General features: G+C 35.4%; 1 protein-coding gene across 1 annotated transcript in view; it reads left to right on the forward strand.

Annotated features, from left to right (window-relative positions):
* The window catches only part of LOC149532340 (LMBR1-like membrane protein), a 120,270-nt gene that overhangs the window by 85,074 nt on the left and 19,124 nt on the right, over positions 1 to 16,072 (forward strand). Inside the window, exons 10-11 of the mRNA XM_089806913.1 lie at positions 7,017 to 7,147; positions 7,303 to 7,390. Coding sequence (XP_089663039.1) covers positions 7,017 to 7,147; positions 7,303 to 7,390 — 219 coding nt within the window. The remainder of the gene's footprint in view (positions 1 to 7,016; positions 7,148 to 7,302; positions 7,391 to 16,072) is intronic.

Consider the following 16,072-nt stretch of genomic DNA (forward strand, 5'->3'; position numbering starts at 1 on the left):
AACTCCTAAAGAAGTCTTTACTAAGGTTAAACCTAATATAAGCCATCTTAGGATATTTGGGTGCCCAGTATATATACATGTTCCAAAAGAAAAGAGAACTAAGTTAGAACCCTTCGGGAGGAAAGGTATTTTTGTTAGGTATAGTGAAACATCTAAAGCATATAGGATTTTCATACCTAGTCTAGAAAAACATTGAACTTAGTAGGGATGTAATATTTGAAGAAGATTTAGCATTAAAAAGAGCCCTAAGTTCTGGAGAATCCTCTCCCTTACCTAGTTTTGAAGAAAATATTGAATTTGAGTTTCAAAGGGAGAACATCGAAGAAATTGAAGATGAAATTCAAAATCTTAATCTTGAGGAGACTCAAAATCCAAAAAAAAGACCACTGTGAGCCATTAAGATAGTAGAGGAAGCACAAGACTCGCTGCACCATCTGGAACCTTCAGAGAAAGCAAAAGACCGAAAAGACATTCTAGTTGTGCAGCAAACATGAGTGATTTATCTAAATCAGAACCAACCAATGTTTCAGATGCTATTAAACATTCAGCTTGGAAGAATGCCATGATGGAAGAATACCAATCCATTATTAAGAACGATGTTTGGGAAATTGTTCCAAGACTTGAAGGAAAATCCATTGTTTCTTCTAAATGGATATTTAAGACTCCTTCATTACTTCCTAGGATTGAAAGTATGGCAAAATTTTGACAGCATCATACTTAATCAAGAAAAGTATACGTTAGACATCTTGAAGAGATTTGGAATGTGGAACTGCAGGCCTATGTCTTCTCCAATGGAGACTCATCTTCATAAACTTAAGGAAGCAGTAACAGAATCACCCTCCATAGATTCTACTCTTTACAGATAGAGGATTAGGTCTCTTATGTACTTGGTAAATACAAGATCTTATATTTGCTATGCTGTTAATGCCTTAAGTCAGTTTATGTGTGAGCCAAAGGAGATTCACCTAGTTGCAGTCAAACACATCATGAGATACTTACAAGGCACTCTTAACCTTGGGCTCAAGTATGAGAAAGTTGAATTAGACCTACATGGGTACATAGACTCAGATTGGGTTGGAAGTGTTATTGACAAGAAAAGCACTTCAGGATGTTGTTTCAGTTTAGGCTTAGCAATGATATCACGGATATGCAGAAATCAGTCATCAGTAGTACGAAGTTCCATAGAAGCCAAATACATTGCAACAATAATGGCCTCTCGGGAAGCAGTTTGGCTTAGAAAGTTACTTTTGGGATTATTTGGTCAAGCCATGAATCCTATGATTATTCATTGTGCTAATCAGAGTTCCATCAAGCTTTCTGTGAATCCAGTTTTCTATGACAGGTCCAAGCATATTGAAATTACATACCGTTATGTAAGAGATATGGTAGATAGGAATACTGTAAAATTAGAATACATTTGCACTGTAGATCATACAATAGATAATCTTACCAAACCTCTCTCACGAGTGAAGATAGACCACTTCAGGAAAAGACTTGGTATGTTTGAATTATAATACATTTGTATTCTTTAAATTATTAATAAAATAATTTTATTGTCAGGCTATTGACTGTTATGGGCTCCACCATTTGTATTCATTATTTAAGAGGTGATGATCTGTGAGATAATGAACACTTGTATAAAATACATTATGAGAGATGACGATCTCTTAGATAATGTGCTGAACAGTAGAGATCTACTGTCAGATCTAGATGAGTTCAAGATCACATTGTGATGTAGACATTTCTATGCATATGAGTCACAACTTGGATAAAGGAAGAATTTTATTATTATCCAGAGTTTATCCTGTGTTCTGGTAGATCTTAACTCAAGATCATGTTGTGATATAGGAAAGCCAGTACCTTGAAGAATTTAATTATTCTTCGGATATTATCCAATATATTGTATGCTTTGAAATACTGTTATCACTAGTATCAATGATAAGTCATATCACAGGTATAGTAATATGACATAGTATCATGTGTTAAAAGATACCGCATGCTTAGACAATTTAGATAGAAATAGAGTATCAATCTATGCTTATTCATCATAATTGATGATGCTAGATATGTTATCGCTCAGTATGATTATCAAGTTAAGAGGGAGTGTTTAATCTGTAACTTTGATTACCATACTGATCTGATTTTGTAGATGGCACAGATCTTTTCTTGCATGAAATGCCTTATGAAGGCCTATATATAAATTGCTCCTTGTCTAGGCATGATCGGCGTCTCCTTTGAGATGATTGTGTTTAAATATTAACTTAACTAGTTTTAATTAAGTTTGATTACAAACCAGTACCTCCTTTGAGCGCTGATTATGAGAATGCAATTGTGGGCCGACCTAGATAGGGTCATTTCCCTTTAAGGGACTTTTCCTTTGGTTGACACATTTATATAGGGTGTGGTTGTAGTTAAAGGACAAACAAATAACAATAGTCTGCTCCTTGAACAATACTGCCCTAGACGGATACTTGCTGAGATAAAACATTTCCAGAATTATATTTATCGCTTCACTCAAGTCTGGTTATTGAAGCTCATCTGCAGCAAGCATCATAGAAGAAGGTATTATTACAGTCTGATTTATAGCAGAACTCACAGAAACTTTACAACTCATTCATTAGGGAATTATCACATTTGGGAATTCGCATGGGGAGATTACTAATTATGGAAGATGGGAAATTAATAATGGTCACAAAGCAGATTTCTTGGCTGATTTGTGGAGTGGCTACAAGTCATCAATGGAAATTAAAGGAACTAAAGGGTATGTTAAAAATATTAAAGTTCAAATGGGAGAAAAAGTGGTGAACTGTGTGAGGAAAATTGAAGGGGTGTATTGAAATTCTTACTAGTGGATAGATATGGTTTGGATTCCAATCCCAATTGGTATGCAACAAGTGCTATAAATGGAATTCCAAAAATGGAAAATCATAATCTCAAACTAGAGTGAGGAGATCATCTGATGTAGGTTAAAGGCTGAGGAATACACAATACACAGTTTAAATAGGATACACAATTTGAACTGCTACTCAGACCAACATAAGTTGGTCATCCACATTACAATGGGAAACTGTGCTTCTCCCCAAAGTGGGAGCATTTCTGTGGACAGTCATGCATAAATGAATTATAACATTTGGTAGGCTATGCACAATCAATCTCTATGGTCCGTTAGATGCCCACTTTATAGATGCTGAGATTTAGGTACAAAGTGCATTACAATGGATTAGCGATGGGAGGTCACTGGGGAATTTATAACCAGTTGGTTGAGAGTCAAACGCTGGGCATTATGGTTGAACCTGTGGTTAATTGCACCATCCTTACTGGTTTGGCAGATATGCAAAGATTGGAATGAAAGGATCTTTACAGAATCTCAAATGTAGGCTGAAGATGTAATTAGGCAAATGAAAATCAGCATTATGAAAATAGCCAATGCAAAATGCAGATTCAATTCCAAAACCAAATTTTCTAGATGGGATGAAGAGATACAGATTAGTTGGCCAAGGCTTAAAAGGTCAGACATTTTCACAACTGATAAGCTACAAAAGAATGAATAACATTAAACAGAAAGCACCAGAGTTGGGAAAGATGTAAACTGGATTTCAGTAGTGCAGCAAAAGGTAACCTTGACAAAGCCAGTACTGGGTGCATTATCAGGAATGGAAGTGTTAACTCTTTTAGTTACTACCAATAATGAAGCAAGGATGGAAGTGTTAACTCTTGGATTGAGCTTTTGTAAATTAAGGAATTTGAAATATATAGATGTAGAAAGTGATTCACAAATGCACATCCATGCCTAATGAGAAAATCTATGCTTAAGTGAAAGCTAAAGGGGATGTTGGAAATAGTTGGGGGTTGTAGGAGGATTTAGGAGAATATACAATCTGTCATATATATATGGAGGTGAATTTGGCTGTCAACAACATAACAAGCCACAAAGTTTTGAGGTAAACTTGAAGTTGTGGGATCGGATTCTGCAGAGTGGCTCAAAGTGGAAGACATTTACATTAAAGGTGAAGGAAAAGATGTTTCTGCTCAAGGACACAGGTAATTAAACTAAGCTCTTCTGAGTTTGAAACCACAAGCACAAGGAATGAAATTCCAAGACATAAGGGGGAACACAAATATCTATACATTGACTCGTAGGAAATAATGCAACAAGTATCAGTTGCTTTGTAAAACACTAGCTCTTTAAAACCCTTAAACCTTGAAGCCCTTACACATAAAGCCCTTATGTCTGATTTCAAATGAAATAAGCAAGCATGCACAAATCAGAAATCATTTACAGCACAAGAATTTTTATTGTGGAAACCCAAACTAGGGTGAAAACCAAGGTGGGGCATGAACCCACAATAAGACTAATGCACATGCATTCAGGCACACTGGCTACAGCTCACTGCTCAAAATGCCTAGGGCTACAACCCTTAGGAAGATTCATGTCTTACAATAACAAATCAAACAACAATCTGATGATTTTTGAACTATATAATGACATCTACCTTATGCCTAGGTCAATTCCAATGAAGGACAATCAGATCTTTGTGACATCCTCTCTGCCACCTTTAGATGAGCAATTCAACCTTTGTTAGATCTGCAACACTGATCTGCTAGTACTCTCTGGCTTTAGCAACCAATCTTCCACTTGCGTGTGCACAAATTATTGCCCTAATTCAAAACCTACATCAACAATTAGGTTGAGAAGACCTGATTTTTTAACTTGCAACTCTCCACACTAAAATTAGTATGTTGGCCAAAACATATCGTTTATCCTTAAATAACCTTCTTAAGACTGTAGCACAACCATAAAATGTTTTACCAATTGCCCATAAAGCATTTTACCAATCTTTTTGACATGTCGGACGAGAACACAAAAACACCTCCTGTAACTGGGAAAATCGTTCAAATCTCGTCACTTTGATCAATGTAGACTACCAACTCGGCAGACAGATAATCCAAGAACATCCTTAGGTATTGTATCATGAAGACCAAATGAACAATCAAATCCATCTCATCCATTGGATTTGCCAACAGTTCTTGTCAACCCTCAAAAACACTGTTACCTTCAACTAAAACACTTGTAAATGCCTTGCGGACCCTTAGAATCACATACCCTTTGAACTGAAGACACATCACTGTGCCCTTAACATATTGCCAGCTGCATGACAACAGATCTCACTGGAAGTGCTCACCATACTGATCTTTGCAACTCAGATCAACACTGACAGACAGTAAAGTAGCAAGCCTCTGTCTGTGACCTCATAACCTGCTCAAATCTTCATGTCAACCCCTAAAATTTTTTATAGACCAACTAAATTACCTCAACATCATCTTCTGAGGTGCACAACTTCTCATCTGCAGTAACTGATCCTTACATTGCCTCTATATATACAGCTCCGCCGGCCAAACTGCTTAACGGACATGTTGTTATCAATGACAACATATCTTAACTTGCCAACAAGATTATGGTGAACAATTGAGATGATTAGTTTTGAGTTCCCCTGTGGATAAAAAATCCAAAATGTGTCATAAGGAAATTGATTGGGATTTGAATATAGAAAAGTCTAGAGGACCGAAAAGATAATAATGACTAAAATGACAATTCATACTAATCATTTCACAAAGCAATTTTTGTTACAGATATAAAATTCGGACAAAAATGACTCATGCCTATCCCTGATAGAGAACATCAGATGTGAATAGGAAAACATGGATAAAATATTAAAATAGTAAGAATGGCAGGATACGGAAATCCAATTGTATGATCCGATTCTTGAATAAAAAACATATCAAGATAAAAAGAGGGAATACAAACCTCTTAGGCTAACGAAATGAAGGTAAGTGTATCAACTTAGAGTTTCGAGGATATGTATTAAAATCTAAGCTCAGTCTAAGAGACATAGAAAACAAATCAAATAGATAGTTCAGCCCAATAATTGTAGAAAATTGTGGAGACAATTGTGGCACCGAAAGGCACTTAGATCTGCTTTCTCCGCCTAGATCCATGAGATCCTATTCATAAAGATACAGTTCCAGCTTTACCATCTCTTCAGGTATGAGACATCTTCAGATACAGAGTCAGCAGCATCAATGACATCACTTCACTACCACTTCTATGGACTACCTTCCATTCGGGGTTTTTTCTCAGTATCTACAACCCTTAGGTTTGCTTGGCATGGTGGGGTTGCCTTCTTGCCCTTTCCAGCCCCTCGGCTTGTCCCTTTTCTCTTTCTCTTGTTGTTTCTGGTCACTTCTTGGACATTAATAATTTTATTTAAATGTTTATCTCATACCTAAATTGTAGAAGCTACAAATATGATTTTGTGTGGAAATCAGTATGTCTGCTAGTTAGGCCATTGGAGCTTTAAGTCATAAATAAATATGTCAACACAGTACAACTAACTTTATAATGTTGAAAAACTGAAAGTGTTCCACAAGGTTCATCATCTCAATCCCTTGCTACATGAAATACACGTTCAGGTTACAGGGTAGTGCATTGATGATGTCTCCAACCATAGGAAGCATCTCTAATGCAATGTAATCTATGATTGAGTTATTGTGATGAAACTTTATGCCATGTATTGTTAGTTCTTCTTATTTGAACCTGTTGTCTTTCATTGCCTTGGAGATGCAAAAATTTAGAGATTTGGATAGTGTTGGTTCTTCTGGGTTTTGATGGAGTCCTTAAGATATATATAATTTTTTTCTGTTTTGGATGTTCAAATTACTTGCAGACCTGATGTAAATATGCAAATTAAAATGACTGCATTTCCTTAGAATTAAACTTTGTTCTGCTTATTTTCATGATGATGGATCATAGAGTGTGATTTGGAACATAGATACAAAAGGTTTTACACTGTTTTCTGCCAGAACCATTATAGAATAATTTGGGTTCAAATTATTCAACTTTAGAAATGGGTCTAAGTTTGGATTTTAATGAAATGTTAGTGGCAGAATATTGTTAAATTATAGTCATTTTTAATTGTATGCTACTTCTTAATTTTTTATGTTCTGTCTTCCTGCAGGTTACTGCATTCGTCCCACTGATGTATATGTGCATCTGCACATACTATTCTCTTTTCAAGCTTGGAATGTTCACTTTTTACTCCTTGACGCCAAAACAGACAAGCTCTGTGAGCTTGCTTATGATATGCTCGTAAGCTTCTGAAGTTCACTTGTGTCTAGAGCTCTCACTTTTAATTTTTATTTGGCAGTTATATGGCAGTTCTGGTTGGAGAAAATTTCCATAGTTCTTTTAGCTTAAAAGGGAGGTCAACAGTTTTCTAATATAAAAATTTACTGTCTTGTCAGAATGGTGGCTCGGTATGCTCCTTCAATAGCATACAACTTTTTGAATATGATTCATCTTGATGAGAACGCAAAAACAACATTTGAAAAGGTAGTATACTCTGCTGATTGCTTTCAGTTTGTGCATGTTTAAGTGGATTTGGTGGAAGAAAAATGTAATAAGTGGATACACACACATATGAATGGACTCACACAGACACAAAACAACCTGCACACATGTAGAAATATGAACACTAATTCACATATTTGGTTGCCAATCAGGTTTGTAGGATCTCTCAACCATAGTTTGTAGACATAGACTGGGAGAGTACTTGGCAAGCCCAAAATTCTTAACTCGGCAAAAACTCAGAAAACTCAACGAGAACTTGGCAAAAACATGGCAACTTAGAAAGAACAAAAAATTAAAATCTCTTAAAGAAACACATTTCTTTAGTGAATTTCAAATACAAAATGTATTGAATTAAAAATTAACATCTTTAATGATAAAATGCATGGTTTTATAGCAAAGATAGCATGTGAAAAACACATTTTGACTGGCTTTTTACCTGCATTGACATTTTTGCCAATATTTTTGGGTCAATAAAAATGCGAGAGTTGTGAGTACTCGCCCAGCCAAAAAAATAAGAGTACTCGGCAACTTAGGGAGTACTCAGAGAGTTTGCAAACAATGCTCTCAACCATGGCAAAATGAACTGGGCTCCATACCCTAGATGCCTTTCCACTCACTTATTTATATTTGTATCGATTTACTTAGAGTATCTTCAATAGTTCCTAGAGCGAGATTTAATCCAAGCATCCTTACCACTCAGTCATGTGTGCTGGACTATAAAAATTGTATTTCAGAAGGTTGGAATATCTTGAACTGTAAAGGGAACTCATGTTCTTTCCTTGAATTATTAATAACAAGTAATATAGTTGTTTAAGCAAAAAGCAGATGGTCTTATGCTGTGATTTTGATCCGTGGAAGTCCTGGTAGTTATGTGGGTTCTGGATTGTCAGAATTAAATGTGGTACACATGGAAGCAATATTAAACAATAATTTGGAAATGATAATAGTATATATAAAATGATGCAAACAAACTATAATACAGCTGGAACAGAAAACTTCAGTAAATTTTGTGTTCCATACATCACATACTACTGATAAGATGTAAAATAAATCAACGATTAAATGATAAAACAACCTTTATTTATACACCATAAAGGTGTCTTTGCATCGTAACAGTTGTAACCATTAGATCAGGTTGCCCAGATAAACAACTTGTTTTTGTTTATTTAATAGTTTTGCCCAAAGCTGGGTGCACATCTTCCCTGGGTTGTGATGCAGAGCCTCACCTTGGAAAATTTAGGAGGAAATCATTCACTCAACTAAGCTGCTTCAAGGGGCACATACACCTTCCAAGATCAATTTTCAATCAATCTCAGATTGCTATCCAACCGATTCTTTTAATACTAACACATACAATGACATGCGACAAGAACTTCCTTGACCTCATGTAGCAACCTATGGTTCCCTACATCAATTTAATATAAATCGACCACCTCCCTATTTGATCTGAAATACATAAAATGGCTTGAACATTTTCGAATACATAAATTGAACATCCACCTGATTACACTCTGATTATCAAACAATAATAAACTATGTTCGAATCCATACCACTATCCTGCATGTGAGATTTAAGTTTGGGTCCGTGTCGACAGTCAAATAGGACATTTCAAACATGAACCGAAACTACAACTTTCATGGTTCGTATTGATGTTTATCAACATCACATATTATTCATTTGATTATACGTATCGGTGAATACATGAACATATTCACCTGATTTAGGGATTGACTTCCGCGCGGCTATGAGCAGGAATAAAGGAACAAGAAAACAAAATGAAACGAAACAAATATAGTACATAACTCTTTGCGATCCCAGAAAATAGATCGCAGAGAGTCTAAAAGAGTCCCATGGAATATCGCGACCCTCAAAACAGCATATAATCACATTCACCAACTCAGACAATCAAGCGTCCTGCAATAGTTTTCAAATCCAAAAACTTACTTGAAAATTACAAGAAACCAAACAACTATCCTGACATACGATAATTAGGTTAACAACCTGTTATCAGAATGTAGGTTCACGAATTCTGGAAAGAAAAAGGGAAAAATCACACATTCAAATTGCAGATCATAAAAAACTCAGAAACTTTTTATTCCTCTTTATATCTGATCGCCAATTACATTGAAAAATCTGCCTTTTTCAATACTTTCCTATCTCTGATGTAGGAAGATGAAACATCATCCAAAATCAAGAACAGAGTGCTGTTTTTCAAATCACGAGGAATCATAAACTGCTGCCAACTTCCTGTAGCTTCATAATTAAACACACAAAACAGACTTAAAGAAAACTGACTCAACTGAAAAAAAAACACATATTGTCCTAAGTGGTTATACTTGGAGAGTTCATCGAATTACTACTCCATTTATGCCACCACAATATAGGACTTTATTAAAACATTAAAATTGAAAACACACTTAAAACATTACATTAAATTTCTGCATAACTTCCTATAGCATTTTTAACCATGTTAGTTCCAGTAGCATCTATCTGATCTGCCACTGCAGAAGGTTGGCCAGGTCAGCAATTTTTTTTTTTAATTACATCTAATCCATCTTTAAGGGAGCACTTGCCTTAGAGGGTTGTCCCTCTTGGAAATGTATAAAAAAATATAGAAAATGAAGGGGTCGGCCCAAAACAGCAAGTGTATGTTGTAATATGTATTGTATTATTTGTTTGAAAGGAGGTTCATAAGTAACTTTGACATCAGTGACAAATGAAAGCATCAATCTCCCTCTTTGTCATTGATAGCAACCCCCATAAAACTCTTATACCATTTGTAATATCCCCCATCAGTGACATCCAGAATTTAATTGAGCTCTTTTGCACATCCAATTTGATATTTCTTATTACTTGTTGTATCTGTTTTTAGGTATTGATATCACAGCTTCGTGTCTATATTTTATTTGTTGATTTCTTCTCACTTGTTGATTCACGTTACTTGTCTTTGAAGGTGTTTTTGCAGTTATTTATTCTAGACGATTATTTATGATTCGTTCTTCTTTTTGTAATAATGATTCCTTGTATTGTAATTATTCATTGGAGTCTCTCTCCTGGATGAAGAGTCGGGTTTGTTGCTTGTGTTTTTATTAAACAGAGTCAGTGGATTAATATCGATTGTTGTATCAGTGTGTGACCATTCAGATGCCCAATTTTATTTAAATCTACCGTATTTTGGAATTCTCGACGTTACTCGGTTCATTTTATTTGTTGTTGCTCATTCTTTTGTAACTACTTCATCTCTTCAATAAGTCTTTTATTATTTGCGGGGATTTTTCTTTTTTTTTGATTGAATGGGTGTTATTGTTGAGCAAAGATGAGGTTACAGAGTTCGTTTATATGGACCGAGAAGAATGATAGGATCGTTTGTGCATATTAGGAGGATTGCATTCAGGTTGCATTTGGGGAATTTTTCAGCTTATTAGAACCATTTTTAGTAACTGTGTTTGGGTAAAGAGAAGGAGATCTCATGGCAACAAGAATAAGATTCTAATTCGACAAAATCTCTCAACATACGTTGGGCATTTGTAGGCATTGTTTTGTTTGTAGATGTGGTTGGCGTCTTCTGCTAAATATATTGCTTAATGTCTTTCAAGTTTGTCTGGCATTACAAGGTATGGAGGTTGGCTTATTTTGATCCATTAGTATTGTGTCAATCTAAAAGGCTCGATAGGAATCTCAGTTTGCATTCATATTACCAACCAGCTAGCTATGGTTATATTAATAACTAGAGTCTATTGGAAAATAGTTGAATAGTAGAGCAGTCTTAATTATTCACCATGCCTAGGGTGAAGATGGTATCTAGGAATTTTATGGATATGGCAGTGCAAGCATTCCCAATTGTGATGTCGGATTTGCTTTGCCAAAATCATATCATATGCGAAGCGGTATTATGTGTATGTGTTTCAAATATAAGGCAATAGTTTCCTTTCGTAGATCTCACTATCGCATGAGTAGATCAGGCAAATCGAAGTGCCCTACTTTACTATATATAGGGGGCACCTAGATCTCTGAATAGATTTTTGAACCCCACTGCACTGTCTATAGGCTCATCTATCTTAGTAAAGTTCTGGAACCCCTTTGCCCCTCCCACCCAAAAGTATTCTATGATTATGAGTTTTTTGTTATATACCTGGAAATAGTGTGTGCTTTTGCATTGATCTCTATGATCGGTTGATTATTAAACTCTCTTGGTTGTTGGGCAGATCGGGAAGCAATGTGATGATGAGAGATCATATACAAAATAGTGCAAATTGTATGGGGATGTTGCTTGTAGTCTTAGAATGAATTGAGGATGCATATCTTCATGAAAAGAGAAAGATCATGATATTCAAAGTGATGCTATTTGTATTCAGAAGGAGGTTGTATCTAATTCTTTGCATTGCTTGTGTAGCAATGTAATTACTAAAGCTCAGTGTTTGGTCAAATTGGAATCAGCTATCCTATTATGGTGATCAAAGCTATCCCTTCTAAGAGGGAGTCTTTGTAGAGAGATAATCTTAGCTATTATTATACATGCTGTTAATGAGTTCTTCTTTGTGAAGGAGAAGTTCGAGGTGAATCTCATGTTAATGAGTTCTATGCGATAGAAGTTCGAGGTGAAATCCCTTGTTCCACCCTCTGTGAGTAGACATGGTGGATTCACCCCTTGCAAGTAGGTATAGTGAAAATGCATTCTTCTCAGGAAGAAGTCTTAGGTGAAAGCCCTCGTTCCACCCTCCACGAGTAGGTATGGTTGACCACCCTCTACGAGTAGGCATGGTGGAAATGTATTCTCCTTTGGGAGAAGTTTGAGGTGAAATCCCTTATTTCACCCTTTGTATGTACTATGTACATATGGTGGAACACCCTCTGCGAGTAGGCATGGTTGAAATCATGTGTGTGACTCCATGACTTCAATTTTATGTGCTTATGAAGTAACTACGGGGAATTATTTTATGCTGAAATAACATGTTTATGAGAATTTATCATTGACATCTTTGGTTGCAGCTATGTGTGCCAGCCATTCTATAGATCTCTCTCTTGCTTAAGAGGGAGTGTTGAAGATTGTAGCTGCGATAGAGTTCTTTACCTCTGATTTTGCTATACGTTGAAATAGAGATTATACCTTTGTATTGCGTCAATAGTTGGAGAAGATATTTATGACAATAGTAAAGATAATCTTAAATGAAGAGACATGTATGATACGAAGAATCATGCATTTGGAAACATGAAGAGTCTTGTATTTGGAAATTGAAGAGACCTTTGGTTGTGATATGGAGGGTCTTTCAATTTTATATATACACATGATTGCCTTGTGTGATTGTGAGTATCAAGTGGAATACTTGAACATTTATTATATTAATGAAAGAGAGAATTTTTCTGGTGTGGCTGGGTTTTTCCCTTCAAGCTGAAGGGTTTTCCTAGGATAATTTCTTGTGTATTTTGTGCCTATTTTTGTTCTGCTTTTGTTTATTATTTTTATTTTTGTCTTTGGGCTAAACATTAACAGGATTATTATAATGAGGGGGTGCTATGTAAAGAGTAGTCACCATTTGTGGCCAATAAGGTGATCAAACAGCCCATTCGCATATAAGAAACAAACAATACTGTGATCAACATCATCTCTAATTTCATTTTTGAAGGCCACGTCCAATGGGTCTCTTTTCTGTGGAATATTTTTGTGCTTTAGAAGGTGGTGGCGTTGGCAAGAAAGGATGTGGGCCAACAGATTTTTCCAAGCCACTAGGAGGTCTCCTCGAGCCTGTCTGGGCAAGGAATGCAGTAGTCATTGTTTTTCTTCTGTTGGTTCTCCTACTAGCTTAGTCTTTTAATCAAGCATATTGCAAGATTAAATGAGTTGGCAGGTTGTTCCCATCTTCCCCCTTATAAGGTTTGATTCCTTTTCCAGTGTTGGCAATGAAGGGAGGTTTCATTCGATAGTATGAGATCAAATACTCTATGTTATAATGGTTACTCGGCCAAATATAACTCTTGACACCAGACATTGCCTACATCATTGTTGTGTAACACCAAAGGGGTGAACCTCTGCCATTTTAAAAGGAGTTTACCCTGGTGATTGAACTAAAGCTTCCACTTGCACTTACAGACATTCTGTCTAATTTTGATTAATGAACCTAAAATGGAGAAGAAAATTCAACGCATTATTCAAAAATAATAAATTGAAACAAAAATTGACATTATGACCCCTTAATATGCATACAAAGTATAAAAAATATTTGAAACTTCTTAAACTTTAAAGAAAAACATTTAAAAAAAAAAATTTCTTAAAATTTTTGTAAGATTCAAAACTTGAACAAAATGAAGATTCACTTAATTTTGACTACTTAATCTGCCTTCCATAGTGATTCCGAAGTCTTTGATGCAGGTCTTAGTCCTCCTTAGTGTTGAAAAATCCTACAGCTGTAGAACAAAGCAAAAATGTTGAAAAATGCTTGAGAGATGAATCAAATGACCAAAATGCATGCTTTATTGGTTGAAATTAGGTGTCCTATGCTTTCTAGATTTAAAAAAAAATTGGCATGTGGGGCCTGTTTTTGGGCACCCACATCCTTGGGTTCCTATGGATTTCGGTTCAATTCCAGACGGGATTTCGGATTCCCATCTGGAAACCTGCTGGAATCTGGGATGAATTGGAATTAGACTCGCATCAGAACTAGGATCCGAGATCTAAATAGGGGATCCAGTAACTTAGCTTAAAAAGAATAAGAACTACCAGCAAAATAAAATGAAAGCAAAACAAAGAGAATATAAACAAATGAATACGCGAAACCAAAAACAAGGATGAACCAATATTCAAATGAATGAATAAAATAAATAATTAAACATAATTTAAGAACCACCAGTCCAAAGAGGAGCGAAACATAATGAACTAAAATATAAAGGACTGAAAGAACAATAGAATCAGAATAATGCACTAGTATCTAAACGATAGAAAGAAAGACAATTTGCAAGAAACTCTGACTAAAGCAAAACAAATTTTGTATAAATAAAAAATTGCAAGGAACTCTGAATAAAACAAGACAGCATTTGCATGAGTGAAGTATCTAGATTCTAAATGATAAAAAGAAACATAAAATTTCTTAGTTACCGGATTCGTGAATCAGACCCCGGATTCGGATTTAGGTCCGATCCGGGTCCGGATCCGCACATGGATCCGGGCAGGGTCCGCCATCCTGCCTGTGGATCCGTGACCCAAGGATCCTGACAGATCCACAGGCAGAATCAAGGATCCTGCCCGGATCCTCAAGGATCCAAGCATGAATCCTAAGGATCCAGCATGAATCTGTAGCAATACAAGGCACAAAAACATAAAATCACGAATGTGAATGTTATGATTTTCTTTATAATCATGAAAATAGATCAATTATCAAGTATACTAGATTCATAGATGCATACTAGAATCATAGATTCATACTATGAAATGATTTCTCTTAGTTTTTAGTATATATAAATAAATAAATAAATAAATAAATATATACTATATATATATAGAGAGAGAGAGAGAGACACGAATCCTCCACGGATCATTATTGGAAAAAAAAAAAAAATCCCGAATCCACGGATCTGATTCGCGTACCCGAATCAGATTCGTTTCACGAATTGGCAACTAAGTAAAATTTGCATGAATAAAGCGTAGGCCTAATTTTGCAAGAAACTCTGAGGGAACATGTTTGAAACACAACTGTCAGATACTTTCCACTCAGATCTCTCTGTCAGACATGTTTACTGACATTTCCAGCTTGATTACATTGGATTTCTAGGTGTTTCAGTCCCTTTCCAGCAAAATTATATGCCATGTGGGGCTTGCCACATAACCCTTATTAGTTAGGAATCTTTTATTTTTCTAAAGTTAACATCAACGACTTTTGTGAGGCCCAAGTTTATCTCTATGTATACCATCATGGTTGAAGTGGTTTTCATCTAGTTTCTACTCATGTTTGTATTGTATTCATATTGTAGCTAGGGAAAATTTTGAAGAATTTTGAGCAAATTTGACATTATTTTCAGAGCTTCAGATGGCTCCAAACAATTCCTTGTACGTAGACATTAGCAGCCTACACTTCATATGAAATGAATGTATTAATGTTAACGATAGTAAGTGTACTAATTTTGAATCTGCATTATCGGCAACTTAGTTATTAATGTATGATGTATTATAATATTTTGTATGAGCTGTAGTCTAATAAATATAGATGATTGTTTATTCTAAAATGAAAATTAAAAATTAGTAATAGATATATATGTTATAATATTATGTTTTATGTTTGCATATTAGTATTAAAAATGAATTATTAATATTAAAACTAATAAATTGATTACAAATATATTATATTTACAAAATATATGTTAATAAATATTTAATATTATTTGTAGTAACCCAAAGTGAACTCGAACCTACCCTAGAAAATTTTTGTTTGAGCCCCTGAACCCGAATCTGCATTCGAGCTGGGTCCGGCAACTTAGCTTCTTTGAGTATGCAAACCCCTGGCTTCTTGCTTCATTTACCACTCACATACCATAGGCACATATTCATAAATGATATCCTACTATTTTGAGATATGAATGTAGAATGCTATTGAAAAGACAATTACCTGGCTACTTCAGTGTTTTGAACATTTAATGACTTAGTTTGTTTAATGTTGAAAAGGCCAAAGACAACC

Source organism: Cupressus sempervirens, chromosome 10 (assembly GCF_028749045.1).
Source record: "Cupressus sempervirens isolate cs-2001-9-10 chromosome 10, ASM2874904v1, whole genome shotgun sequence".
Lineage (NCBI taxonomy): Eukaryota > Viridiplantae > Streptophyta > Pinopsida > Cupressales > Cupressaceae > Cupressus > Cupressus sempervirens.